General features: G+C 65.6%; 11 protein-coding genes across 11 annotated transcripts; 4 read left to right on the top strand and 7 right to left on the bottom strand.

Annotated features, from left to right (window-relative positions):
- Positions 1-40: 40 nt before the first annotated feature.
- EMIHUDRAFT_224648 (hypothetical protein) lies at positions 41-701 on the bottom strand (the record flags this gene model as incomplete). The annotated part of the gene is made up of 2 exons (XM_005790887.1): positions 41-199; positions 300-701. Coding segments are annotated over 2 exons (561 nt in total), but the record flags the coding sequence as incomplete, so codon positions are not given.
- Positions 702-1,058: 357 nt separating this feature from the next.
- EMIHUDRAFT_224647 (hypothetical protein) lies at positions 1,059-1,790 on the top strand (the record flags this gene model as incomplete). The annotated part of the gene is made up of 1 exon (XM_005790886.1): positions 1,059-1,790. One exon carries the CDS (start codon positions 1,059-1,061, stop codon positions 1,788-1,790), a length of 732 nt encoding a protein of 243 aa, XP_005790943.1.
- A 120-nt stretch (positions 1,791-1,910) lies between these two features.
- Positions 1,911-2,660, bottom strand: Lhcf45_2 (light harvesting protein; the record flags this gene model as incomplete). The annotated part of the gene is made up of 1 exon (XM_005790885.1): positions 1,911-2,660. One exon carries the CDS (start codon positions 2,658-2,660, stop codon positions 1,911-1,913), a length of 750 nt encoding a protein of 249 aa, XP_005790942.1.
- A 926-nt stretch (positions 2,661-3,586) lies between these two features.
- Positions 3,587-4,907, top strand: EMIHUDRAFT_313137 (hypothetical protein; the record flags this gene model as incomplete). The annotated part of the gene is made up of 7 exons (XM_005790884.1): positions 3,587-3,712; positions 3,805-4,161; positions 4,245-4,292; positions 4,351-4,429; positions 4,538-4,623; positions 4,707-4,724; positions 4,806-4,907. 7 exons carry the CDS (start codon positions 3,587-3,589, stop codon positions 4,905-4,907), a joined length of 816 nt encoding a protein of 271 aa, XP_005790941.1.
- A 1,879-nt stretch (positions 4,908-6,786) lies between these two features.
- EMIHUDRAFT_454682 (hypothetical protein) lies at positions 6,787-8,261 on the bottom strand (the record flags this gene model as incomplete). Its single annotated transcript, XM_005790883.1, has 5 exons — positions 6,787-7,042; positions 7,117-7,152; positions 7,224-7,286; positions 7,351-7,446; positions 7,653-8,261. The coding sequence occupies 5 exons, from the start codon at positions 8,259-8,261 to the stop codon at positions 6,896-6,898; spliced, it is 951 nt and encodes a 316-aa protein (XP_005790940.1). The 3' UTR covers positions 6,787-6,895.
- A 742-nt stretch (positions 8,262-9,003) lies between these two features.
- Positions 9,004-9,988, top strand: EMIHUDRAFT_224642 (hypothetical protein; the record flags this gene model as incomplete). Its single annotated transcript, XM_005790882.1, has 3 exons — positions 9,004-9,109; positions 9,198-9,409; positions 9,686-9,988. The coding sequence occupies 3 exons, from the start codon at positions 9,004-9,006 to the stop codon at positions 9,986-9,988; spliced, it is 621 nt and encodes a 206-aa protein (XP_005790939.1).
- Positions 9,989-14,274: 4,286 nt separating this feature from the next.
- Positions 14,275-15,000, top strand: EMIHUDRAFT_454681 (hypothetical protein; the record flags this gene model as incomplete). Its single annotated transcript, XM_005790881.1, has 1 exon — positions 14,275-15,000. The coding sequence occupies one exon, from the start codon at positions 14,275-14,277 to the stop codon at positions 14,935-14,937; it is 663 nt and encodes a 220-aa protein (XP_005790938.1). The 3' UTR covers positions 14,938-15,000.
- Positions 15,001-15,016: 16 nt separating this feature from the next.
- EMIHUDRAFT_70220 (hypothetical protein) lies at positions 15,017-15,453 on the bottom strand (the record flags this gene model as incomplete). Its single annotated transcript, XM_005790880.1, has 2 exons — positions 15,017-15,211; positions 15,283-15,453. Coding segments are annotated over 2 exons (366 nt in total), but the record flags the coding sequence as incomplete, so codon positions are not given.
- Positions 15,454-16,978: 1,525 nt separating this feature from the next.
- EMIHUDRAFT_224636 (hypothetical protein) lies at positions 16,979-17,416 on the bottom strand (the record flags this gene model as incomplete). The annotated part of the gene is made up of 2 exons (XM_005790879.1): positions 16,979-17,005; positions 17,270-17,416. The coding sequence occupies 2 exons, from the start codon at positions 17,414-17,416 to the stop codon at positions 16,979-16,981; spliced, it is 174 nt and encodes a 57-aa protein (XP_005790936.1).
- A 66-nt stretch (positions 17,417-17,482) lies between these two features.
- Positions 17,483-17,929, bottom strand: EMIHUDRAFT_224635 (hypothetical protein; the record flags this gene model as incomplete). The annotated part of the gene is made up of 1 exon (XM_005790878.1): positions 17,483-17,929. One exon carries the CDS (start codon positions 17,927-17,929, stop codon positions 17,483-17,485), a length of 447 nt encoding a protein of 148 aa, XP_005790935.1.
- Positions 17,930-21,071: 3,142 nt separating this feature from the next.
- Positions 21,072-22,803, bottom strand: EMIHUDRAFT_440147 (hypothetical protein). The gene has a single exon (XM_005790877.1). It carries the CDS (start codon positions 22,730-22,732, stop codon positions 22,343-22,345), a length of 390 nt encoding a protein of 129 aa, XP_005790934.1. The 5' UTR covers positions 22,733-22,803; the 3' UTR covers positions 21,072-22,342.
- Positions 22,804-26,932: the final 4,129 nt, after the last annotated feature.

The raw sequence follows: 26,932 nt of genomic DNA, 5'->3' as shown, positions 1-26,932 counted from the left end.
AGGCGAGGTGCGGCTCGAGCGACGGGAGCGGGTGCGGCACCGCGCGCGCGTTGACCGCGACGTCGAGGCCGCGGCTGTCTGCGCGGCGCTGCAGCAGCGAGGCGAGGGTCGAGGAGCCCGTCTTGTACGTCTTGACGAAGGCCGAGCGGCCGCCGCCCGCGCTCACGTTGCCACCGAAGACCAGAGGTTGGCTGCACGCCTGCGGAGGAGCACACGCACGCACCTGGCGGGAGGCTGGCTCTCGCGCGGCTGTCGGGAGGTTGGCGAGCTGGCTGTCGGGAGGCTCTACCCGCACACACCTGCGGCAGCTCGACCGGCTCCGCCCCGACGCCGGCAAAGAGGCGGTCTCCGGCCGAGGTGCAGACTACGGTGCTGCGGCCGATCAGCGGCAGCGCGACGCTCAGCCGTGTGAGCAGCGGACCCTCACCGCCTCCTCCACTGACTTCGCAAGGGCCGTCGAGGCAGAAGCCGTACACGCCGTGGGCGAGGGCGTGGCCGGCCGAGACGAACCAGCCGGCGGCCTCCGCTGCGCCGCCGGCGCCGCCAAACACGGCGACCGGCAGGCAGGAGTCACTGGCGGCGTCGGCGTCGGAGCAGGCGACGAGGCGGAGGTGCAGTCCCCGGAGCGGAGATGCCTGAGCGCGAATTTCGACCCAGCCGTCGCCTGCGCCGTCGAGAACGGCGGACAGCGCGATAGACATCTATTCGTGAATGTGGCCGAGGGCGCGAGCGGGTGTTGGAGCGCGCGAAGCGCGTGAGCAAAGCTCGCACAAAAAACACGGCGCCGCGCACAAGCTCAGACAGTCGAGAAAGGGATAGACCGCAACGACAGCCAGACACGCCCCTTTCGAAGACTTAACATCCACCGGCGAGGGCAAGAGCTCACACAAAAACACGCTCACGGAAGAAGAAAGGGTATTTTTGTCGACTAACACGCAGAGATGTGAGCACGCCTCTTTCGAAGGCGACTTTTCTCAAAGAGCGGCGCGGGCAGCATTACACTCCGGGGCATTACACTCACGGCCAATCATACCCAGTCCCTCAAAAGCCGCATGTACATGCGTCGTCCGAGTGGCATCGCCGCCGCAAAGATTCTTCAGACGGTACGCGCCTGCCTCGGCCAGGGCAAGCGGCTCGACGACATCCTCGACCGGAACGCTGCGGCGTGGGCGGTGCCGCTGAAGCCACCCGGCGGCGAGGCTGCTGTCGCGTCCGCCGGCTCCGCTGCCGACGGCGGCAATGGCGGCGGCGGCAAGCGGCCGATCGCGCGCCTGCTCTCGCAGCTGCTCACGCTCGACCACATGCAGGAGGCGTGGGGCGTCTGGGAGTGGCTTCAGCGCCATCCGGACCCGGCGTTACGCCCGAGCCGGTCCGAGTACCTGCTGATGATGCGTGGGCTCAACTGCCGGGTGAGCCCCGACTCCGCGGAGAGCACGCTCCAGCTCTTCGCGGCGGCGGAGCGCCGCTGGGGCGCGGACGCCGCCGGCTACGCCTTCCACCACCAGGCAAGGCGCGAGGCGGCGTGCGCACACGGCTCGCTCGGCCAGTTCCGCGAGGCGCTGCAGCAGCTCGAGACGATCCGAGCGGACCTCGAGGCGGGTGGCGGGGGAGGCGGGGCGGCTGGCGGCGACGGAACGGAGCGCTGGTCTGCCGGCCGGCGGGGATGGCCGGGGCTGGAGGATGAGATCGCCCACTACCGCGCCCTCATCGCACTGTCGGGAGCTTGCGACGAGCACGACTACGAGGCGGGGACGGAGAGGAGGTCCGGCAAAGATGAGATGCGTACTTAAAGGCGGCATGTTCAAAACGTGTAGGAGTCTTCAGCGATAGACTCAAGTGTCCGAAAGCCTCACAACACCGCGAGGAGGCGAGCGCGCGCTGCGAGAGCGAGAGCGGCCTGCGAGCAAACACTAGTGGGCCCCGAAGATTGGCTGACCCCACAAACCCTCCTGCACAGCGAAGCCGGTGATGGCGAGCATCGCGAGCCTGCCGTTGTAGATCTCGTTCGAGCGCTGGTCGAGGCCCGCGGGAAACTTGGCCTCCAGGTCGAGCGGATCGAAGCCGAGATCGCCCGGGACGTACTTCTGGGCGGGCGGGGACAGGAAGGTCTGAAAGACCGTATCGGTCGACTGCAGCTCGATGTAGGCGGCAGCGCCGAGCACGAGCAGCATGAACGGCGCGTAGGCGGACAGCCCGTTGACGAGGACGGGCGCACGGCCGTCGGTGAAATCGAGAGCATGGAACGGGAGGCTCGACTGCAGCATCTCGGCCAGCGACCAGCCGACCACGGCGAGCATGGCGAGCCGCGAGTGCTTCAGCTCCGCAGCCCGCATCCAGGCGAGCGTGAGCTCGGTCTCCTGGGGCGAGCGCGCCGCCATGATGGCCTGCCGCTCCGCCAGCGACCACGGAAAAAAGCACCAGGTGTCCAGGATGCTGCCCTTGCAGGGATAGTCCACGTTGTGGTCCTCCACGCCCGGAGGCAGGGCGAGGGCCGCGAGGCAGAGCGGGTCGCAGCCCGCGTCGGCCGGCAAGGAGCCGTCGAGGTAAGCGGGCGCAGTCACCCCGGGCCTGTACGTGGCCTCGCGCATGGTGGCGGACGGCGCGCGGGCGGTAGTCGCCGAGTGCAGGGCGAGCGGCGACGTGAAGTGCATTGACAGCATTGTTCTGACACCGCCCTGAACTTTCAGGGAACTTTCCGGGAACTTACTTTGATAAAACGTGCAGTTTCTCTGTGTTGCTGGTCCATGTTCTCCCCTTTTCTCGTTTTTACTTACACAGATCCTTCTCCGCGCGCTCGATTTGTTTTGCTCGCGGCCGCTCTTCACATAAACGCACAACCCCGGGCCCGAAATCGCACACACACCGACAGTCAGACATGCAACACGGGGTCCCAGGGAAGGCGAGCAAAAACCTTATCGTGCGCGCTAGACGCCGACTCGGAGGCCGCACCGGTCATGCGCGCAGCCGGAGAGAGAGGGAGGCGCTCAATCGCCGAACTCGTCGGCGAGCGCCTCCAGCGTCTCCGCTTCGTACGCATCCTCCTCCCAGCAATTGCGCGCCTCCTCCACCCCCGCGCCCGCGCCCGCAGCGTCCGTGCCCGCGAGGATGGCAGCGACGCGCTCCCTCTGCCGAGCCTTCGCCTCCGCCTTCGCCTCCTGGGGCGTCCGCCTCCATGACCCGCACCACCTGCTCCCTCCACACGGCGACCCGCCCGGCCAGCTGGAGGAAGGCGTCCGACGACAGCGGGAGCGCGCTCTCAGCCTGCGTGTTGCGCCTGGCCCTAGGGCAAATCTGGCCCTGCGCGACCGCCGCAGCTCCAGCTCTTCACAGCCTTGTTATTGAGAAGAAAATAGAGAGATCACTCTGTGTGACACATTTCTTGTTGGCTTCTAAAAATCTCGAAGAAAATACGTCCTAGGAATCTTATGTTCACACAAAAACAACACCACAAACGCCCAACCAAGACGGTGCTCTTCACTCCGCTCCGGCGCGCCTTCTGTGCGTCGGGGCTGCTACAATTTTGCCCGTCATCGTGACTTTGCACGCCCGTTCCGCCTCTCAGTCTGCCGTACTCCAGTCGCATCGCATGCAAATCGTCGGTCACCGTGGAGCTTCGGCTGTCGCGCCCGAGAACACACTCGCGGCGATTCGCTCGGCGCTGGAGACCGGCTACGGATTCGAAGTCGATCTCCAGCTCCTGCGGACCCAAGAGGTATGCCGGGACACTTCTTGCGACCACACTCTGCAACACGCACGGCACACTCGTGGTCGCGCTTCGCCGGAGACCTAGCTACGCCCCGGCAGGTGGTTGTGCTCCACGACGAGACCCTCTGGCGCACGGCAACGGCGCACTCGTGGTCGAGCTGGCTGGGCGGCGTGGTGGACAGCGGCGTCCTGCGGACGCCTGTCTCGGAGCTGAGTCTCGAGGAGGTGCGAGCGGTCGATGTCGGCGACGCTGCGAGGGTGCCCACCTTTGCCGAGGCGCTCTCGTTGCTCCGCCACCCTCCGCCGCTCAAGGGCGGAGGCGGAGGCGGAGGCGGAGGCGGAGGCGGAGGTGGAGGCGGGCCGCGGCTCGTCCACTGCTTCGCCGAGATCAAGGCGGAGGGTGCGGCTCCCGGCGCAGGCTTCGACGAGCGGCTGACGGCGGCGAGCGCGGCGGCCGTGGCGGAGAGCGGGGCCTCGCTGCGCCCGCGGCGCCCTCTCCTTCGGAGGGAGGGAGCTTGAACCCAATCCGTCTGGAGCAGGTGCTCCCGTCGCAGCTGTCGTGGATCTCCTTCTCCCTCGGCCGCTGCGTCGACCTGCCTCTGCGCCTCACCGCCCTCCCGTATAGCGATCGGGACTCTCCCGCAGGCGCCTGCGTCGACATCAAGCGGCGCCTGCCGCAGCACTCCGCCTTCCTCGTCGCGTACGTCGGCAGCGCGGCGGACGCGTGGGCGGTGGCGAGGACGGCGCACAGATCGAAGCTCGACGGCCACCAGCCACTCTCCCGCCCCGCACAGAGAAGGCGCGGCGCTCACAGCGCTGGGTGTGAGGACAGGCATCGACCTCAACGCCGACCCGGCGGTGGTGAGCGCGGAGCTGGCGGAGTGGCTCCACGCGCGCGGCATGAGGCTCGCCGTGTGGGTCTGGAAGGCGCCATCACAAACTAGTAACCATCCTCACCGGAGGAGGAGCGCTAATCATCGTTCGCCGTGTGGGTCTGGAAGGCGCCCGCAGAGAACGACGTGCAGGAGGCGCGCCACGGCGGCGGTGCAGCGGGTGCTGCCGCCGCCGCCCGTCCCTTGACAGCGGGCGTGTGCGAGCAGGTGTGGGAGCACATGGACAGGTGCGGCGTCGACTACTTCACCTCGAACTTGCCGCTCGGGCTGCGGCGGTGGGACACGGAGCGAGGCTCGCCTGGGCCTTAGTGAGGGACCTGCGGAGCTGAACCTGCAGCAGGGCCGGCTGTCGGCACGAGGTCCTCTAGGGCCAGGTTTGCAGTGACCCCACACGGCAGAAAGCGTGCGACAGACTGTGACGGTCGATGTCGCGACACCGCGCGCATATTTGGATCTGCGCCATCTCCGCCCGCGTGTGCGTCTCGGGGTCGGCCGTACACCGTAGTGTCCGACCTCTGGGTGGCCTCCCAGGCGGCCTCGCGCTTTCTCGTTTTTATACCATATACGGTACGCATTTGACTAGTGGGGGAAATGGTGATTTTTGAATGAACGCCTCGCGCAAAACCGCCGCTACCATGCCACAGAAGACCCTTGCGGGCTATCCAGAACACCTAAGATCATGCCCTAGCTCTAAAAAGTGGGCCCGAGATACGCCAGCTAAACCCCGGATTTTTTCCGGCAGCGCTTTTGACGGTACGTACACCTGAAACGTATGTATGTACACATGTTTTTCTGATCGGGCTTCGGGGAGGAATCAGGAGTCAGTCAGGACCGCACAGGAAACCGGCACCAACTTGATTCGTAAATCGGAGTCTCCCCCTCCCCCTATGCGCTATGGGCCGCCACCCCCCTTCAATCCGTAAATCCGTAAAAATCGCCCAAATTGAGCGTGGAAGCGGCTCCAGCCGGTTCGGAGCGTGCCCCAGCTTGCGGGAGGCGATACACGGCGTGAACGAGGACTTTCGGCGACGTCCGTTCCGTTGGCTTGGACACGCGACACATGGCACGGACGATCTCAGCATTGTGCTGGAGGGTCTGCTCAACTCGGGATAGCCGACCTCAGTACGTTCGAGGCTTTGCTCTTGCACGATACAGGCGCGGTGCTCGACGCGATCCGAAGCACCGCTGCAGCCGCAGAGGCTGGTGCGGCGGCTTATGCCAACTCGGCCACGAGCAATGTTGTTGTGTCCCCAAGCAGCGTAAAAGTAATCTCCGCGCAGCACAACGGCAGCATCTCCCGCACTCTCGTCAGCACAGTCGCGCAAAACACGCTAATGTCTCGGACATCCATGCAGCTGTGAGTAGTGCGAGTGCTGAGATGCTGCTCCGGCAGGAGTTGGAAGAGAAGTTGCGGTCACAGACCAAGGAGCTCGCTTCTGAGCAGCGCTCTGCGGGCGCTGTGAAGAGGGCGCTCGCGTCGGCGCGGGCTGAGCTTGCTGCGGCACAAGAGCTGAGGCGCTCCGACCGCGACAACCTGAGGACAGCGCAGCAGGCTGCTAAACGCGACATCAAAGCGGCCGAGCGGATGGCCGACGTATCACACGCAGCTCGAGCTGATTTTGAGTGGCGTATCGGCGAGATGCGTGCCAAGATGCAGGCTGAGCTGCGCGAGCAGCTCGACGCGCTGCAGATTTCGATGGAGGCAGAGGCGAGGCGCGCTGATGCCGCAGCGAGGCGGAGAGGTCAGGGCGCTGCACAACAAGATGGAGGGGATTATGCACACGCGTGAGGGGTTGATAGTCGCACTCGCAGAGGCGCAGCTCGGCAAGCACGAATATAGTGATTGTTAAGAGATATACGTAGCGTTACAGTCGTACGGTGGTTGACCCTCCCACCGTGTGGCCTGGGCCGCCCGGACCCCAGAGCTGCGCACGTGCAGACAGCGTTGCGCGAGCGTTGGAGAGGCCAGCCTCCGGCTTCTCAGCGTGTCGCGAGTGCTGTGTCTCTATCTGCCTGGTGGATGGGTGTAGTGGGGGACTCCTGGTGGCTTTTCGTTACAAATTTACGGAATTACGGAATTACGGATCGACCCCCCTCCCTCCCCGTCCACCGCGGCCCGGCCCCGTGAGACGCCGATCTACGAATCAAGTTGGTGCCGGAAAAATGATAAAAGATACTTGATACGGTAAAATGACAATTTGACGTCGACAACCCCCAAGATAAACAACCTCACAAGAGAACCGAACCACACACTCCTACCACATGGACATGCAGCCTTATCAAGAGAACGACCTCGCTCAATTCATCTCCTCGATCAGCCCCAGCACCCTCGCCACCACTGCCTCGCGTGTGGGCGCCTCGACGGAGAAAGCATGCGGCACACCTTCCTCCACCGCCACCGCCACGCCCGCAGCCGCGGCGCGCGCCGCCGCCTCGCTCGGCGCCTAGTCGCACGCGTGCAGGGAGTGTGGAGAGATCCTGACCGCGGACAGCTGGCCGCCGCTGCTGCTCTCTGCGCCCATTCGTCCGTGTCGCCTTCCGCATACAGCAGCGCCTACAGGTGGTCTCGAGTGTCGCGGCGCAATCACGAGCCACGCCGGCGCCTCTGCGGCAAGAGAAGGTCGCCAGCGCGCCCCCGCAGCGCTCCTTCAGCGCGGCGTAGTCGTACGGCTCGGCGAGCTCCCTCGCCTGGCGACACGCTCACAGGTGCAGCGGCAGAGGCTGTGAGAGAGAGCGCGCCGAGCTGCCTCGCCTCGTCGCGGAAGAGAGTCAGGATGTTGCGCACCGCGCCGAAGCGGGGCAGCGCGCGTGCCGTCAACGACACCATCTCGGGGCAGAAGCGGCGCACCTGGCGAGGGCGGCGGGGTGCGGGGAGGGGTCTGGAAAGGCCGCTGGAGGAGCGCCGGAGGGCGGGGTGGGCGGCGTGTCATGTGTGCGTGCGTGAGTACGCGTGTTCGTGCGTGTGTTCGCGTGCGAGCGTGCGAGCGTGCGAGCGTGCAGGCGTGCGTGCGTGCGTGCGTGCGTGCGTGTGTGCGTGCCACGTCAGGGACGCACATCGCTCGCTGCGAGCTTGAGGAGCCGCTCCGTGGCGAAGCGAGGCATCAGCCCCACCAGGCCGGCGGCGCAGGAGAGGAAGAGGACGGCGGCGGGCGCCCACCAAGACGTCGCCGCCTCCGCCTTCGTCCGGACTAGCTCGGTGCGCTCGAGAAACGGCATCAGGCCAATCGAGCGGGTGGGCACGCCGCCAATGGCGCCGCGCCGCAGCCCCGCCCGCTGTGCGCCCGCAAAGGCGATGTAGGCGCCGATCGAGTGACCGACGACCAGGAGCCGCGCCTCGCCACCCCATTCCTCAGCGCCAGCCTTGAGCTTTGCAACCTCACCCTCGAAAAATCGGTGCACGTGCTCGCACTGAGCTTCGAGCCCGTATGCGGCCATCGGCGGCTCGAGCGGCGCTGACCCGTGCCCCAGATAGCCAACGACGGCGGCAGTGGCGCCGAGCCGCTCGGCGAGCATCTCTGCCGTCGAGGTGTAGTAGCTCGCGACGCCGGGGTTGCCAGGCACGAATATGATGTGGGTGAGCGCGGCGCCCACAATACCGACGCGAGCCACCTCGGCCGGACCGGCACCACGCCGCTCCACCGAGAGCGTCGAGCTTAGTCGCATTGTTTTTACTCACGCAGAGCCGCGTGTCTGCGGCCGACCCGAGCCTCGGCGGCCCAGCAAGCAAGATGCAGGCGCGGCGATAAAAGAATTTTCCGGCGGCAGAAAAATAACGTGTGGGCCCTCAGCGGAGCTGGGAATAGGACCGCCGCGAGCGGCGTGGCGTGGAGCGGTTGTGCATCCCTCCGGGGGCCCCTCTGCGCCGGGGAGGCGATGTTGGAGCTAGGACGCAAGCGTCCGTCGCCTACCACCCAAGACAGCTTGGAGAGCTCCCGGTAACGCTACATTTCGTAACGATCGTCGCTATTGGCCATCTGCCTCCTGCAGCCTCTGTTGGGGCGGAATGCGCGGGGTTTTCGGCGCGATGCCTCCGGCTAGTACACGGTACTGCTCTGCCGCAAATTCTCCTGCGCTCGCGTGACGTGTCGGGCGCACGCACTGCGCTCGAAAGTCGCGATTTGGCAATAGGCGCTCGAGCCGGCGCGCAGTGGAGGGGGCGCCGCGCAGGGGGATCGGGGGGGTGCGAGAGGGGGCGTGGGTCGGGCGCGCACCGGCCGGCTCCGGGAGCGGCCGTCACGTCGAAGAGGGGACCTGGTGCTGCTCGAATGACGACGCATGCCGCTCTGCTGCGCTGCCGATAGCCCCTCTTCCGAGCCGGCGCGTGGCGGCGAGCCGCGGCCAGTATCGCTGATGCGGTGGAGGCGGCAGCTTGCATCGGCCGGCAGCGGGTGCGGCCATCACGTCGATGAGGGGGGGTTGTCGGCGACTCGTGTGGCTCGAGGCCTACGCTGCGCCGCCCAAGCCCTACAGCCTACTGCCGATCCAGCGCCTGGCGTTTGGGGCGAGCCGCGGTCGTCGTCGCTGATGGTATATGGCGGCGGCGGCGGCGGCTCGCCCTTCCCTCCGGCCGCAATTCCGATCCCGCCGCGCTCGCGGGAGGTGGCGCGCCCACCGCGGCACGGCCGTGGCTGCGCATACACCTTACGCGCTTTCTCCTCAACGGCTATCCGTGCTTGCTGTGCCCCTGCGTGGTGTGTTTCAAGTTCTTACAACCCAAGGTGATAGAGGGCAAAAAGATCGATTGCGCTCTTGCCGATCCGCACCTACCTAGGCTCTTGGGTGGCGCGCCCCAGCTCTTCACAACGAACCTGGTTTTCAAACTCGGGGCCGCCCACTCCGCTACGCTCCGAGCCTCCGACCCGAATTTGGAGGGCCTAAAAGTTTAAGGTATTGCTGCGCAAAAGGGGAAGACACTCCACGCACAAAGTACATGCATACTTCCTCTTAGGCGGACCCTCCCGATGCCAGGACGCATCTAGTGCTAGTGTCGCTTTAGGAAATGCGGCGGCGAATGGCAAAACGCATAAAGAAAGTCGGGGTCGCAGAGAGCGTCGCGCAGCAGTTGAGCATGCTCGTGCGTTGTTTAGGACGCCACGCCAATTATCTGCGCGCCCATCTGTTGCCTGGCATCCCCTGCGAATTCGTCGCTCGTGATCAGCTCCGCCGCCGCTCGTAGCAACCAGTGCCGTGTCGAGATGAAGCTCCGCGACGACGCCCGTGGACTGCACGCGCAGGGAGAGGCGCACGAGCTCCCGCACGGCAAGCGACTTCTCGGCATGCGCCGCCTGACGCCTGTCGGCATCCCATTCTTGCAAGCAAGCCACATTTCTACCGACGACCGCGTATTTGGTCGCGGAGAGGACGTTTTGGTACGTTTTGGCACCAGCTGAAGGCTTGCACGGACAAGAGCCCGTTGCCAACCGCACTTTTGCCAGAGCCTCGCGAATCAATTGGCCTCCGCTCGGGTGTGAACATATTCGCTGCGGTCAAAAAGCAAAAAACCAAGGTGAGGGTGGGCGACGGCTAGCCCCACACTCCTCTCCTTAAAATTTCTATTGTGGCGGCGTGCCGTCCTCCCATTCCTCCCTTGGGCCGTCTGTCTTCTTTCTTTCTTTTTTTGGCGCGCACTGGCACTAACAGCGATAAAAGAATCTTGCTAGATGAAAGAACTTCCTCTTTTGACTTCGACCTTGTCCGATACGAGAGAGAGACTGTTGAGTCTTGAGAGAGGAATCGCGAGAGCGAAGAATCCCTGGGATCCGTCGTGTGGATCGGAGCCCTGGCCCCTGCCCAGCCCCTTCTCCGTGTCGACTGATCGTTACGATAACGTTTCCTTCCCCCCTTCCAATACCAACCCGGTGACCCCCTGGCCCTGCCGCTCTGCTCGTGGAGTAGAGCGACGTGGGGACTCGCCTGTCCTTCTCCCGTCCCTCATAGCTCATTTGGCTTGTGTGTGCGTTCTTCCCCCTACCGCGCGCCCTACCGGCTCTCTTTGTGTTATCTTTCTTAAGAAGTCATCATCAGGACCTTTGCGCGTAGATCTACCCCGCCGGAGACCTAACAGCCGCTGCAGCGGTCGGCGGCCTCCTGCGGCAGCGCGGCGAGCATCTTGTCCGCGACGAGGCGCACCTGCGGCCAGGCGTGCTCCACCAGCATCTCGACGGCCGAGTCGGTGGGGCTCGGCCACGCCGTCGCCATCGGCCGGATGGCCACCACCTTCAGGGCGGCCAGCTGCTCGAGGGGCGCGACTAGCCGGCCAACCTCGAGGAAGCCAGCCGCCTCCGAGTCGAAGATCGCGTCCGACGCCGACGGGACGCGAGACTGCAGGGACGCCATCTCTGCCAGTCGCAAGACGCTCACGCCGAGAGAGAGCTCCACGCCCTCCGCCGCCGGCGCGGAGAAGCTGGCATAGGTTCCGCGGCTCGAGTCGTACACGGAGCGCAGCCCGCGAAGGGTGCCCGCGCTCAGGCTGCCGTGCGCGCCGATGCCGACGTTCATCCAAGCGACCGAGCCACGCCGCCGGCTGGCGCCCGAGAGCACCGACGCGTACCCAACGGCGGCCGCGGCCAGCGCGCGCCCTCTCCCCGAGATTACAAGCACGTGCCTGCCGTCGGCCGAGCGGTGGGTCGCGAACGGACCGCCTAGGGGTGGATCGCATGGGCTGAAGAGACGCTCTTCGCGAAAGCCAAAGCGTCTGAGGCGGCGCCGGCGGCGCAGCTTGTAGTTTTGAGATGGCGGAAGAGCGGCGCCGCCTCGGCCGGAGTGGCCACGACCCACACGAGGCCACCACGGGAGAGGCGGCAGCTCGGCGGGCCGCCGCCGGGCGCGAGGCTGGGCGAGAGGCTGCCAGCCGGGGGAGGGCTGGCGAGGAGCGGGGCGGGAGGGGAGGGAGGGCTGCAGCCGAAGATGCGGCCCTCCTGCTCCCCAGAGGCTGCCCAGTGCTCGCGCAGCGCGCGCCAGTCGCATCGGTCGAGGCTGCCACCGCAGTATCCTCCATCGAGCAGGTCCGGGTACCGCGTGACGTAGCACCTGGCCAGGCAGAGACGGGGAAGTAGGACGAAGGGCGACTGTCTCCTTCTTTCGGGCCCGAGGTCCACTCACCGGACATCGTCGCCCTCACAGCCATACGGCCGACCCTCCGCACGGCCTGCGTCGGCGTAGTGCTGCAGCAGCGCCGCCCACTCGCACTGCGATGCGTCGCCCGTGGCGGTCGCGCCGCCACACCAGGCGGCGCTGAGGTCGGGGTTTCGCATTGCGTAGCAGGCTACGTCAGAGGAGGCGCAACGCATGATTCTTTTCTCGGCGCGGCCGTGCTTCTCGTGGAATGCCTGCCGGAGTGGGCGGCTTTGAGGCCTGGCCAAATCGTGGCTTGAGGCCGTGCCTTGGCCGGGGTGGGTTATACATTGAGCGTGTGCAGCGTGGGAGCTCCGCCAATGCTGGCACTGAGCCTATTGACTGGCACCTTCAGCCCTGCGTAGTCGCACGAAGCGAGGCTGTTGCCGCAGTACGCTTCGAACAGGTCTGCGTAGCGGAACGCGTAGCAGCGGAGCCTGGCGACGTCGATGTCCGGCATCGCGGATGAGCAAAGGTTGGCGGTCGACGGCGGGCGGCTCAGGGTGGCTGAATTCTCTTTATTCTACCCAGAGGGGTGGTTGAGGGGTTGAGGGTTGAGGCCCCCCCTCAACCATCTGGTTGACGGTTGAGACCCCCCCTCAACCCTTTAGTTGAGGGTTGAGGCCTCCGGGGCCTATTCACAGGCTCGAGCGTGATCACAAGATAAACTGGAAGAGCCTGCCGCCCAAAAAATCGCTTCGCCTGCGGCGCGCTCTTGCGCTCCTCGGACCTCGAGCGCAATCCATAAGTAGGAGACGCTCACTGTCGCCATTCAGGAGCCTGATCTCTCAGCAAAGCGATGGCCTACTCGAGTACCTGGTACGAGTTCAGATGCGCGCCCGGCAGAAGACGCGTGTGATGCCGCATGCAGTGGAATGCGCACAGAGAACGGACGGCAAGAGAAGGCAAGGGAAGGAAGAGAAACGGCTGGTGAAGCTCAGCTCACGGTGTAGCATTGCGTAAGCAACCGCGGTCACTAACCATCCACGGCAAGAGTCACGTTGAATGCTGCCGCATAAAGCAACAGAGTCGCGCTTGGCGCGATGGTCTTGTCGCGGTTCACGACTTGACGTTGCACACGGTCATAGACGCAGGATCTATTTGGCGAGTCTCAAGCAGCGAAAGTAGGCGCGAGAAATCAATGTCGATCCTGGGGTCACAATTTTGGTGCACTTGGAGCACTTGGAGTGCAGTCATCAACCGCACATCCAGGGCCGGGGAGCTAAGAAGCGCACCCAGCGGGCCGGATGATTGGCATCGGGTTACGGGCTAGAGAGCCCTAGCCCCGGGGGTGCGCGTTCGCAGGGCAAGGGCCTTAAAGTAAACACGGGTCTCCGAGGGTTAGCTCCGCGCTCCAGGTTTCCCCTAGCAGCAGAACGCCCCCTCTACTCGGAGCTAGTAAACACTCGACACGGACTCGACACGGACTCGACGCCCGCCCACACCCGGCGCCTCACCACTCCGGACCCTTCTTCGTGGTCTCCCAACTTTCACTTCGGGACGCCTTCCCCCACCTCTCGGTCCTTCCTTCTGGTCGCATCCCGATAGTTGTGTGACGGGCGCGGGGCCCGACCTCCCCTCCTAGCCCTTTTCAGCCGCGGCTCCGCCCCCATCTCGTCTCCTCTGTTGGTGCTGGTTTCGTTTTCTGGTACATCACGACGACTTGCTTGGGTCTCATGTAGCTCGACGGCTCTTCGACGGCTCTTTCTGGTTGGATCAGACAGTGCTATCAGTCAACAACGCAATGCCGAGAGCAGGGCGGCCTTAGAGCAGGGCGGCCTTCGAGCAGGGTCAACTAAGCTCCTGCTGCATATCGAGCATGGAAGGCGGCCTTTGCTCAAACCTGTTCGAGTTGGCCTCCGGGAACAAGGGTGCGTGGCCGGCGCGGTCTGGTTCACGTGCAATGAGGGTAACGCCATCAAAATCGCGAACATGGGCCGACATGCCTCCGACATTTCTCAAGGCCCGGACGGAAGCTCTGGCCTCTGCAGACAGCCAGACCGCTCTGCGCGGTCGGACCGACTTTTTCAGACTTAACTATTCTGGATACTGAGGGTATGTGCTGCTAGATCTCACTGAGCTGAGCTCGTATCTGCCTTTGGTAAGCAGTTTTGAGTTCGGTAATGTCTGCGGTAAGCTGTTTCCGTGTACAGAGGGCCGCGTCCGGACGACCATGACGTCGGCCGGGACCCCCCCGGTGGCGGGGCATTCGAGATGACTTGTCAGCGCTCCTCGTCTGGGCTTGGCATCACACCTCTCCCATCCACGCACGTGTACGTGTAGCTGAAGCAAGTACTCGTGAAAAAGGCGCGTCAAATGCAGCATCTAAAGAAGACGACATGAATTCACAGAGAATGTTCACTGTTCAGAAGTCTTTGCGCGGTGTGTGTGTGAGCAGCCATTCCGCGTGGTTGAAGGTTGAAGGGGTCTGTCAACCACTTGGTTGATGGTTGAGACACTTTATCTTGAAACAGAAATTTCTTTTTTCCTGCGAGAAGAAAAGGGAGCGCCGCGACGCGACGGCTCTGCCGCGGCAGCTCGACAGATACACCGCAAAGCTCGGATGCCGGCGCTCCCACGCGTCGACGACGAAACGCTCGAGGAGGAGGCCGACGAGGAGGTTATCGACGTGGCGTGCGTGGCTTGCGGCACGACTGACGCCAAAGCCTTCTCGCACCGGATGATCAAGCGGCGCGGCCGGCACGGTGACAGAACGCGGCGGTGCCTAGCGTGCGTGGCGTCGGGCGCCGGCCTCGCGACCGACCAGTCGGCGAGCGGAGTCGCCTTCGCCGCTCCTGATGCGGCGGAGTGCGGGAGTTGCGGCGGCACGCAGGACAAGCAGCGGCGGAAGCTGCTGAAAGCCCTGCGGCAGATTGGAGAGCTCAAGGAGCGGCGCGACGCGGGCGTGCCGCTCGAGAATACCCAGCTCGCAAAGATTGGCAGGGAGGCCGAGCTGCGGTCCGAGCTCGAGCGGCTGGAGGCCGGGGAGGCGACCGGGCAGGCGCGGGCGGCCAGCTCGGCGTTGACCGCTGCGCCGCGCAAGCGGCCGGCCGAAGACGAGGCCGTCGCGCCGCACGGGCTGCAGACCCGCCACGAGATCCGCGTGGCCAAGGCGCAGCGCAAGCTGCAGCGGAGGCAGAGGGGCGGGTTCGGCAAGCACTTGGAGAGCGTGGGGCCAGAGGGGCACGCGACGCCGATGGGCGATGGTCCGGGTGGGGACAGTTGAACAGACGACAGTGTAGGACTGACTTCTCAGTTAGCCGTTTAGGCTTTAGCACAAATAAACGGCGTGTACCCACATTCGCTCAGCCTCTCTCCCTCTCCTCCTCCTCGCCAGTCCTCGCCTGCCTCAGCCTCTCCTCCTGCTGGCGGTTGAGTCGCAGCCCTTGAAAGTCCGCCGCTCCCGCGCCCCCCTCCTCGGGCGGCAGCGAGTCCACCCACCCCGCCGCCGCTTGGGGGAAGCTGTCGCAGTACGGGACGTACGGCTTGATGTCGAGGACCTGAGGGGAGGGCGGCGAGGGAGACGTTTGCGCATCGGCACGCGAGCGGCGAGTCCGAGAAGCGCTCGCACCGGAGTGCCGTCGAGGAGGTCGACGCCTCGCACCCGCAGCGTGAGGTGCTGGACGGAGAGCAGGCGGACCGAAGACAGCCCCAGCGGCGTGGGCCGGTCGGGTGAGCGGGTGGCGAGGACGCCGCGGCGGCCTCCGCGCGGCGGCGACACCACTGGCCGCCAGCCGCGGGAACGGTGCAGCAGGGTGATGAGCCAGATGCGCTCGAAGCCCTGCAGGTGGGCGCGGCGGCGTGAGCTGCTGCCACAGGCCCATCATCTCAGGCGGTGTGGAGGCGTTGGGAGGGTGCTAAAGGTGGGGCGGTGGAGGAGGCCTCGAGGTCCCGCACGGCAGCCTCGAGGTGCCAGTCGCCGCGAAGCTCGACCGTCGCCTAGTAAAGGGCTCCGGGTTCCGCCCGGTCCTTGGGAAGGTTTACCCATTGGTTTGCCACTTGTTGTTTGCCCACAAGGGGGCTTTTGCCCTTAACAGCGGATGCACACATTGCCTTCCGAGGGCAGCCGAAACGTTTTGGGTAGGGGCTGCGTAAAACCCCGATGGGCGCAAGCCCCCCCGGCTTAAAGGGCGCGTTGAACTTTTGGCGTTCACCCGGCGGGAGCGAGGACTTTTTGAAAAACCGGCGGTTCTGGACGAGCGATTGGAACAACGACCGGGGTGTTGGCATGACTCCAGTACCTGGGTAACCCGACGGAGGCGGGGGGGCGGGCTTCCCCCGGGACTCACCCCGAGACCCCCCCCCGGGACGCCCCGGTTGCGGGTGAGGCCCCCCCCCCGGGGCATTAAGGGGCAGGGGCGGGGCGGAGCTCCTCAAAGTGAGGCGCCCCGGGTGCCCCCCCCCCCCCTGCCCCCCCCCCCCCCGCCCCCCGGCATCCGACCCGCCCATTCAGCTCTTTCGTACTTTCGTACGGAGCGTGGGTTTGCTTTTTCAATTTTTTAGGCGGGATTTGTGGTCAACTTAGGCGCGCGCGCGAAACACACCCGGATCTAGATACACGGGTCCCGTACCATGCGGAATCGACCCTATTCCAGTGCTCAGTGCTCAGACGACACAACCGAGCCTACCCGGGTATGGACAACTGGGACCAGATCATCACGCAGCGCTGGCGTGCGGCGATTCCAGCAGGCCCAGGCAAAGTGACGCGATCCGTCTCGCCGAAGCGCGCTTTTTGCGTCCGCATCGGTAGATAGATGCAAGATGGTAGAGATGTGCGTTTGGAGCAGTGCGGGCTGTCTGTGCAGAGTAGAGTGGGGTCACCCGTTTAGTTGATTTGTAGTTTGTGTTGTTCTGTGTGAGCGGTGGTGCCGCACGGGCCGCTCTCCCTCGCCTCGGGGCGTGGCGCTGGTGGGCCGGGGGCGCGCGGTAGGCGTACGGGGCCGCGTGCGTGCGCGTGGCCCGCCCGTAAGCGCCGTGTGTGGGGTGCCCTGGGGTCGCGGGCAGCGAGCTACCCCCCCGGGACGGCGCATCGCGAGTGAGGCCCCGGGGTGGGGCAGGTGAGGGAGGGGGCGGGGACGGCCGGGCCCCGGTGAGCCCTGGGTGAGGCCCGCCCCCCCCCCCTCCCTCGGGCTACTGTGATAAGCACATCAAGAGGAGGATATCGAGAGAGGGAGGGAGAGAGAGAGGAGGCGAAGTCAACATGAATACTTACCACCCAAGACAGCTTGGAGAGCTCCCGGTGACGCAACATTTCGTAACGATCGTCGCTATTGGCCATCTGCCTCCTGCAGCCTCTGTTGGGGCGGAATGCGCGGGGTTTTCGGCGCGATGCCTCCGGCTAGTACACGGTACTGCTCTGCCGCAAACTCTCCTGCGCTCGCGTGACGTGTGGGGCGCACGCACTGCGCTCGAAAGTTGCGATTTGGCAATAGGCGCTCGAGCCGGCGCGCAGTGGAGGGGGCGCCGCGCAGGGGGATCGGGGGGGGGGTGCGAGAGGGGGCGTGGGTCGGGCGCGCACCGGCCGGCTCCGGGAGCGGCCGTCACGTCGAAGAGGGGACCTGGTGCTGCTCGAATGACGACGCATGCCGCTCTGCTGCGCCGCCGATAGCCCCTCTTCCGAGCCGGCGCGTGGCGGCGAGCCGCGGCCAGTATCGCTGGTGCGGTGGAGGCGGCAGCTTGCATCGGCCGGCAGCGGGTGCGGCCATCACGTCGATGAGGGGGGGTTGTCGGCGACTCGTGTGGCTCGAGGCCTACGCTGCGCCGCCCAAGCCCTACTGCCGATCCAGCGCCTGGCGTTTGGGGCGAGCCGCGGTCGTCGTCGCTGATGCGCGCCAATCCAGCCAGTACGGCATCGAGGTGGGGATCTCGGGGTCCCAGTGAAGTGTGTAGACGACAGCGTCTTCAACGAGATCTTCCCACATAGCGACAAAGCGGGGCAACGAGACCCACGGGTTGGCGAGCCAGTCCTGGCAGGCGGAGCGCACGGCCTCCGTCGCCGTCCAGATGACAGTGTCGTTGATGACACTGGGCCACCCGCCCCAAGCGTTGTAGGCGAGGTGGGTGAGGAAGCAGAAGAGCACAGCGACGAAGATGCTGCGCTGCCCGCGGCTCAGCTCGGCGCGCCAGAGGGTGTTGAGGATCACCCCCTTGAAGTGCTCCAAGTCGGCTCGTTCCGCCAGCTTTGGGAGGGGCGGGGGGCCCGCGACGCGGCGGAGCATGGGGCTCGGGAGGGCCTGTATCCCTCGGGAAACTATGTGCCCGCCCTACGATAGACGAAAAACTTGATGCAGCATGCGCCCCCAGCATGCGCACCTGAGCTCCGAGATCGCTAAAGTAAAAAGAATTCTGACGAGTAGTAAGCATGAGTCGTCGTGTCCGTCGCCGGTTGAATGAAAATCCACTAGACCAATGGACCCCTGCCACTGTGGCCGCGGCGCAGGCCAACAGAGCACGTCGCTATGGTCCTGCCGGCTATAGCAGTGTGGAAGGTAGACCAACACTCGATGCACACGTGCAAGGTAGACTTTACATATCACACCTAAATGACAGTTTAGACAGTGTAGCTCCACCAGGGCATCCACGTCGCCTAGACATTCTTCACTGGCTTGCCGATGTTGTTAGTCGGGGACAGTCTGGTAATTACCGGGACGACTCGGGAAACATACGGCAAGATTGGCAGCGCTACGCTGCTGCAAGAGCGGATTGGTCAATGGAGCAGCACGTCACTAACTTTGGGCGCGTCGTGCAGACGTTTAGGCAGGCGGTGGCACGGATCGTACGGCGGGCCAAGTGGCGCCGCATCATTAGGGCCCTGAAACTGCGCGCAAGGGACGGACATGGTTTGCTCACAAGAACGGTCCTTTACCAAGGGCGACCAGGCCCTAGTATGTGGCCCCAAGTGCGGCGCAACCCTAACTGGAACCCAGGGCTTCGTGGGACGGGTACGCAGGGACATTTCTACAATAACCCTAACCCTAACCCTTAGTAAAAAGAATTCTGATGTTTTGGAAGCATGAGCCTAGACCAGTGGACCCCTGCCACTGTGGCCGCGGCGCAGGCCAACAGACCACGTACCTATGGTATGCCCCCCCACGTCCCATTAAGCCGGGGACCCATTACACTCGGGATGCATTACGGAAGTGAGCTAGTTGCCACAAGCACTGGTTCCTGGACTCAGTATGCCCAAGAAGTTATCACCCGGGGGCATGTGGGTGATTACACTGACCCAAATTCCGCTTACGGAACAATACGGCCTGATTGGGCGCCCTACGCGGCAGCAAGAGCAGCTTGGTCACGCGCGCAGCACGTCGCTAACTTTGGGCGCGTCGTGCAGACGTTCAGACAGGCGGTGGCACGGATCGTACGGCGGGCCAAGTGGCGCCGCATCATCAGGGGCCTAAGACTGCGCGCACGAAATGGATCAATGATAGCCCATTCTTCGCGATCAGCCCCTAGAATGTGGCCACGTGTGAGGGACCCTGCGCAGGCCTCCGACCAAGAATTGGCAAATTATTATGCGCGATTTGGTCCAAGCGTACCAATTGGTCCAAACGAATCGGTCTCTCATTATGGGGGCCTTCGTGGGACAGGTACGCGGGGATTCGACTAACTTAGTGCCACGCGACCGTTATACACACGGCGCCCCCCTGAGATTCGGTTGAGATGCAGATGAGCTCGCCAGCTCGCGCGTGTAATTTGTCGATCGGCCGTCCTATTCACACATCTCATTGAGATTGTTATCTAAATTGCATGTTCACAGCAATTGTCTCCTCTTTTTTTTCACCACCTGAGATCCCGAATCTCAGCCCTGCAATTATGACCCCAACTGCCCTACCCTGCCCTGCCGTACTGCCCTGCCCGCACACTGCCGCACAACTGCCCTGCCCGATCCCCTACCTGCCCCGGGTGTGAAACCCACACTGCCCTGCCCGGCCCAAACCACACTGCCGAGGTGTGAATAGCCGGCCGCTCGCGAGGTCTCGAACAAACTTCTCCATGGCGTATATGGCGGCGGCGGCGGCGGCTCGCCCTTCCCTCCGGCCGCAATTCCGATCCCGCCGCGCTCGCGGGAGGTGGCGCATACACCTTACGCCCTTTCTCCTCAACGGCTATCCGTGCTTGCTGTGCCCCTGCGTGGTGTGTTTCAAGTTCTTACAACCCAAGGTGATAGAGGGCAAAAAGATCGATTGCGCTCTTGCCGATCCGCACCTACCTAGGCTCTTGGGTGGCACGCCCCAGCTCTTCACAACAAACCTGGTTAGCGTCGGTCTCTACCACCCAAGACTGCTTTCAGACGCTTACGCCAATTTCCCCTCAACCTGCGCAAATCGTGACCGGCACAATTCGTGATACCCGAGGAGTCTGGAGCTTCAGCTGGTGAATCATGCCGCTCTCGGCACAGAAGCAGCGCGAGCGCCGCGCCGCGCAGCGCGCTGCCGAGGCTCAGGACGCGGCTCGCGGGCAGCGCAACCGCCCGGCGCCGAGCAGGTGCTAGGCCGCCTCCGCTGCGCCTGCTTCCTTGCGCGCCGCTGGACGTCGGCCGAGAAGACCGCTTCCCTCTGGGGACCCGACTCCGCGAAGATCGCGCGCGCGTCGTGAGTGGCGGCGCGCGCGCGATCTCCGTTCCCGGGCACGCCGGTCGCAGTGGCATGGGCTCCCAGGCTCAAAAGCGCTCCCGTCAACAGCGAGCGAGCGCCGCCGCTGCTCCTCCTCCCGCCGCCGCTGCTCCTCCTCCCGCCGCCGCTCACCGAGACCCGCCGCCGCCGCCGCCGCCGCCGCCGCCTCGCGCCTCGCCTCCGTCACCGCCGCCCTCCATCTCGCAGCGGCGCGTTCCTCTGATGGCGCGAGCGCCTCGCTCACCGCACACCGGCGCCTCGCCGCCGCCCCCCCCCCTTCTCGCGCCGCTCCGCTCGTGGCCGCCGCCTCCCCTGTCAATCCCGCCGCCTCCCCTGTCATCCCGCCGCCCGCACCACCGCCGCCACCGCCTCGCGCCTCGCGCCGCCGCCACCGACCGCCCTCCCCTGCGCCGCTGAGCGCGGTGCAGGGGGTGAGCCCCCGCTGCGCAGCCTCACCGTAGTGCACTGCGCTCTCCGCGCCCCTGACGATTAGTGAGGAGGTGGTGATGCACAGCATGGAGCTCGGCGAGCGTTTAGCGAGCCCCTCAGCTAGTAGAGGGAAGAAGCTAGTGCTAGAAGGGAGGGAGGGGCGTTTCGTTCTAAATTGATGAGAGGACTAGCACTCACCGCCCGCACACTGCCGCCCATCCCTCCAAACGGGCTTCTTGGGTGGAAAGAGATGCCACCGGTTACTCAACGCCTCTTCCGCTTGCGAGCGAGCACCACCTTCGGCCACTCTGGTCACCGCATGCGAAGCAAATCGCGCCGTGCGTCGCCGTGCGTGCGTGTGAGCGCCCCTGAGCAACCCTACCCACCCCACACGCCCACCGGCGCACCCTCGGCCCGCACACGCGCCCTGGCGACCCACAGACCTCCCCCGCCGCCGCGCGTTCGACGTGGTGCCGAGACCGCTCCGGCGGCATGACAGCCCCTGCTGCTTCCTGTCGCAGGAAGCGCCGCGGACGGCGCTGATCGTGCGTCCATAGAGCCAGCTCCGCGCGATGCCGTCCTTCCGGGCGACGACGCTCGCCTTCTGCAGGGCACACGGTGCGGCGCTGCGCTGTCGCGAGCGCGCCGCCGACATTCACTCAGATTCGCCGAGCGCTGCGCGGCTGGCTGACGCCGCTCGCTCAGGCGGGCGCGGCTTGTAATCCCTCGGCGCCGGCGACATTGATCCGTACAACGTGGCCGGACAAGGCCACAAAGCTTCCACGGGCGGGTGAGGCGCCGGTGATCCTAGCTAGCTGCCCTGCTGCTGCGATCGCCGCTGCCGCTGCAATAGCCGCCGGCGCAGGCACGACGACCATCATTGGACCATCCACCGGTGCGGCGAACATGTGTCTCGGTGCCCTCCCGCTCGTCTTGTTCATACTCCATCGCCAGGGTGTGTCGCGCACTTCCGTCCTGACGCTCCCGCTGCTCGCGGCGCGGCGTCGGTCGCCGCAGCCGCCGCTCCTCCCGCGTCCCGGCGCTCCTCCCGCGTCCCGGCCCCGCGCAAGCAGCTCGGCAGCCAACGCTTGCGTTTGGATCACGCCCTCCCACACCGACCGCAACGACCCAGGACGCCGGCGGCGACGAGGGCGAGGGCGAGGGCGAGGGCGCCCTCGGCTCGGCTAGAGCGGCCGAGAGGCAGTGCGGTCGCGCCTTTTACCGTGACCGCCGCGCCGCCACAGCGGGCGAGCTCGCGCGGGTGTGGCGGGGGCGAGGGGTGCCACGTGGCGGGGGCGAGGGCTGCTGCGGCCGTCAGCGTCAGTCTGCGTGTCGGGGCGCGTTCGCCCGCGTACGGCTCAGACAGGCGTCGGTCGCCGCCTCCGCTGCACGCGGGGCGTTGCGCTGCGCGAGGGCCGCCTGCAATTGCTAGCCATGTGCTTGTTTCACGGCGGCAATGGGTCACGCTCACGCCTCACGGGTGTGGGGCACGCGACGCTCGGACGGGTGTGCACTCTCGCTACCATTTTTCACATCTGCTGGTTGGACTAACGGCGTATTCTGTCAAATAAAAAGTCTGCTCCTTGGTCAGAAGGAGCCAGCGCGCCGCTCCTCAGGTCGGAGCCAGAGCTCGGGCCGGCGCCCGAGGAGGTCTGCGCGTCCCGGCATCATGGCTTTTACCTCGCCGACCGTGGTCATGATGCCGACGGGAAGGAAGAGCGTCTCGGCCCGCGAGACGTCGGGCCTGCTGATACGCACGACCCGCTGCCCGCGCTCGCGGTACCCCTTCAGGATGGCGACGCTAGCGAGATCCTTGACGGAGAACATGACGCCAGCGCCGGGATGCGCTGAGCGGGGCAGCCCTTGGAGGTCGGCGTCGGTCAGGCAATACTCGCTGCGGGCGCGGACGATGCCGAGCTGTGCGACGCCGGCGGGAACGAGTAACTCGAGTCCGAGAGGCGCAGAGGACGATGCCATGAGCTCCGCGCCGTCGTCGCTGGGCAGCGTGGCGACGAAGCGGGCTAGCCTTCGCAGATGGCGATAGTGGCGACGTCAGCGGTGTCGAGGACCAGCGGACACCTAGTGGGACGCCTGTGTGTCAGAGGAGCGCGTCGAGAGCGCGTCCACACCGCACAGGCACAAGTGTGCACGCGTGCGGCCGAGTGGCGGCGCGCTCGCGCGCGCGCTGAGGGTGGTTGAGGTGAGATTGACCACCGAGCGCTCGCGAGCGGCCGTGGGGAGGGTCCGTCCACGGTCTCTGTCCTCTAGGAGTCGCGCGGGCGGCCAGGGAGCGCGTGGGAGGTCACCGCATGCGAAGCAAGTCGGGGCGGGGTGCTCGCTCGCAAGCGGTGGAGGCGAAAGCGGTCTGGTCCTGGCGAGGGATCCGGCGAGGTACTTCCAGCCTGCTGTGGGAACAGCTGACGCAGTCTCGCCGAGGCTCGCCCAGCAGGCGTGACCTGCCTCAGCAGTGCCAGGTCGGCCTGACTCGGCGCTCGATTCAGCCTCCGAGGCCCGGCATCTGGCCAGTGGGTGCACTGGACAGACTCGTGGAGGTGGTGGCAAAAAGTCCGACGCGACGCGTCCACCCGACTGCGACGGCTTGACGGCTGTCGTGCTGCCAGCACGACAGCCGTCAAGCTCTTGCCGCCGTACCGGTCGGCTGGAGACGCGCGCGCGCGACTCCCAGGGCAGTCTTTGGCATGGCCTCGCCTGCCTGCGCACCCGTGCGTGCATGTCGCGCGCAAACATGGTCCTGCGCGTTGGCGCTGCCCACCATTGCGCCATTGCGCGCATGTGGACACGACCGTCGGTGACCACAGCAGCGTGTGCGTCTTGTGATGTACATGTATTTTAGCTCTAAAACTCGCCCGGCGAACACCGACTGCGAGAGAGGGATCGCACGCGCGCGGCGCGCCAGCAGCAGCCCGGGGGGAGGGCGCGCTCTCTCTCTGCCTCTGCGCAGAGCTCTGGGCAAGTGCGTGTGAGGCGCGCAGAGCGCGCGTCCGTTGCACGGTCCGACTAGGGCACCAATCGGCGCCGAACGCGCGCGCCAGAGCGGGTTGGGGTCGCTCGGTACATGCCCTGGCGCGTGCCAGGACGGCTGCCGAGGGCCTGCGGCAGGGGGCGAGAACGAGTGGAAACCACCAGAAACCACCGCGAGACCGGGCGGGATCTGCTCTGGGGTGACAGGGGATGGTTGGGTATGCGTGGCTACGGGTACTATTTGGTACTACTGGAGATCTGGGACCCTTCTCGGGCCCTCTCGAGCTCTGGCGCAGCGCTGTGCTGCAGGCTGTGCGAGTGGTGTGACGGCGCGCCTCTCGGTGGTTGGGCGTAGGTCGTGCCGTTGGAGGCCCGGAGCCGCGGCGGCGAGTCGCGCATATTCGTCGCCGGCGCGCGCGCCGGCTGTGAACAAACGTAGTCGAGAGGGGGACGCACGCACGCGCCCCTTGAACGAGGCTCGGCCGTCCCACAGACTTGACGAGGCGAGACTCGCCTCTCGGGTTGACTCGGCCAGACAAAAACCCGGAGAGGCGTGGGAGTACCTCGCCAGGTCTGGTCCCAGCTCCGCTGAGGGCCCTGAACATGTATATGGGTCCTCTCTCCGCCCGCTCCGCCCTCTTTGCCTACTGGCGCGGGCTCGCGATCTGCGCCGCGGGCGGCAAGTACTCGCGCCTCTGCTCGGCGCTGCCGCACCTTACGCCGCAGGAGCGCGGATCCGCGGCGAGCGTGCGAAAAGCGAAAAGCGCAGTCGCAAGCTGTGTCCTCCACGCTCACAGCCAGAGAGAGCACCTCGCTCGGCCAGCATATGCCTCGCACCCCGCTCACCGGCTGCTCTTCCGCTCGGCAGGAGCGGCTCTGCATCTACAGCCTCGCGCTGCACCTCCGCCTCTTTGGCGACGGCCACTACCGCAGCGGCACCTTCCAAAACGATCTGGCTAAGAACCTGCGCAACGTCGCCCTCCCCGCCACCGGCGTGCCCCTCTCCGTCTTTTGCAGCTGCCGCCCGCTCGCCCTCCTCTTCGCGTGGCTCCTCCTCCCGCTCGCGGCGCTGGTGGCGGCCGTCCGCCGCCCCTCGAGCGGCGGCGGCTCGCTCGGCGGAGCCTTCGCCTCGAGCCTTCTCTCGGACTGGTCGTGGTTCCACTACTGGCGCCTGAACTGCGTGCTCGCCTCGTACCACGCGCTCGCCACCTCGGACCCGGGCTACGGCCTCGAGGACTCCCTCCTCTCCCTCGCCCGCGCGTGTGGCGAACCTTCCCGGAACCTTCCCAGAGCCTTGCCGGAGCCCTCCCCGTAGGACAAGCAGCTGTTTCTCGCGGCGTGCGAGCGGCAGGGCGTCGCCGCCTCGCCCTCCCTCTCGGACCGGGCGATTGTCGTCAAGCACCGCAACGAGGAGGGCGGCCTCGGCCTCCACACCTTCCGCAACGCGGTGCGGCGGCTACACCTCGGCAAGCCCCCGACAGCAGCTCTCCCCAGCCCTCGCGCCGGTGCACCAGGCGCACGGAGGAGACTGGATCCTGCAGCCCGCCCTCTCGAACGCCCCCTCGATCGCCAAGCTGCTCCCGCCCGTCGCGCCCCTCTCGACCCTCCGCCTCGTCACCGCCTCCCGGGCGAGCCTGCACCAGCGGCCTGCCGAGGCCTCCTCCCTCGACGAGGGCGGCGTCGAGGTGCTGTCCGCCTGCTTCCGCGCGGGGCGAGCAGGCGCCTCGACCGACCACTCATGCGTCATGTTCGACGTGGACGTCGCGACGGGCGACATCCGGCGCGGCACGACCAGCGCGCACTGGTACCAGCTCGGCTTGGCTCGCGCTCGCCGCTGCCCGCTCTTCTCAGAGGGGCACACTGTCGAGGTGCACCCGGACTGCGGTGCGCCGGTGTGCGGCGAGGTGATCCCGGACATGGCCTCGATCGCCTCGCTGGTCCGCGAGGCGCACCGCAAGCTGATGCCCGGCGTGCCGCTGGTGGGGTGGGACGTCGCTATCACCGCCGAGGCGGGCGTCTGCCTGCTCGAGGCGAACCTCTCCTGCAACTTCTTCCGCGCCTCCTTCGACGAGCGCGTCTACTTTGCCTTTGCCGAGGCGCTGCTCGGCCGGCTGGAGGGCAAGGCCGGCAGGTGCTAGCTCGCGAGAGGGGCCCGGGCCACACGGCCCTTGCCCTCCGCAGGGCGGCTCGCTACGCAGTATCGCAGTTCAGTACCACACTGAGAAGTGAGATATGAGGCCCCATATGACTGCCCAAAAGTACGGTACACACCTCCACGATAGCATGTGGAGAGTGGCGGTCGTGACGACATACACATGCACCATGTGAAATTTTATGATTTTGTTATTTAGAATTTACGTATTACGACAATCGACAAATTTTATGTTTGCTCTTGACACTTCTTGGAGCGGCTCTGCGGCTGCACACTGCTCGGCACCCCCCCTGCACATCTAAAGCCATCCCTGCTGCTAGGGGGGCGCGGGGGTCTGACCCCCCCAGCAGCAGAGCGCTGCTGCTGGGGGGTGGGTCCCGACCCCCCCAGCAGCAGAGCGCACGGACCCAAGATGACCCAGCTCTCCCGCGCCTCTTCGCCGCCGCCCCCCCTCCACCCTCGGCTCGTGTTTGAGCGTACGCTCGAGGCGGTTGTGTTCATCGCGCCTTCGAGCCCGGTTGGCAGTAGGAGGGCCCGCCGGTGAGACCACTGATTTTGGTGCCGACCATAAATTCTCGCCACTGGAACACATGCTACTTACAGCTGCTGTCTGAGTGTACAGAGATGCCAGCACCCCCCACAGGCAGAGCGCTCCTGCTGGGGGGGGGGTCCGGACCCCCCCAGCAGCAGAGCGCTGCTGGGGGGGGGGGGGGGGCCCCACCCCCCCAGCAACAAAACGCTTCTGCTGGGGGGGGGGGGGGCCGCCCTGGCTTTTAATGTGCAGGGGGGGTACCCAACAATGTGCGGCCCCTCTTTAGTTTTTCCCCCGGGGGGGGGACCCCCCCAAATTTACCAAAGAAATGGGCCTCCCAAAAGCCCAAAATCTAGGAAGGGTTTTTCCTTTTAAGAAACCCGCCCACTGTCTCCCCTATGAATGGGTTCTTCCAAAAAAAAAAAGGGGAACCCCCTCTTTTTTTATAACGCGGGGCATCTCAAAAAATGGAGTCCTCTTTAAAAGCACAAATGTGCCCAGAAGAAACCCC

This window comes from Emiliania huxleyi (genome assembly GCF_000372725.1).
Source record: "Emiliania huxleyi CCMP1516 chromosome Unknown EMIHUscaffold_118, whole genome shotgun sequence".
Classification (NCBI taxonomy): domain Eukaryota; phylum Haptophyta; order Isochrysidales; family Noelaerhabdaceae; genus Emiliania; species Emiliania huxleyi.
Note: the sequence above shows the minus strand (reverse complement) of the source record. Positions and strands in the feature narration are given on the sequence as shown.

Excerpts from the sequence above, each read along its gene's own strand:
- EMIHUDRAFT_440147 (XM_005790877.1), bottom strand. The coding sequence starts at position 22,732 with ATGGCATCGTCCTCTGCGCCTCTCGGACTCGAGTTACTCGTTCCCGCC.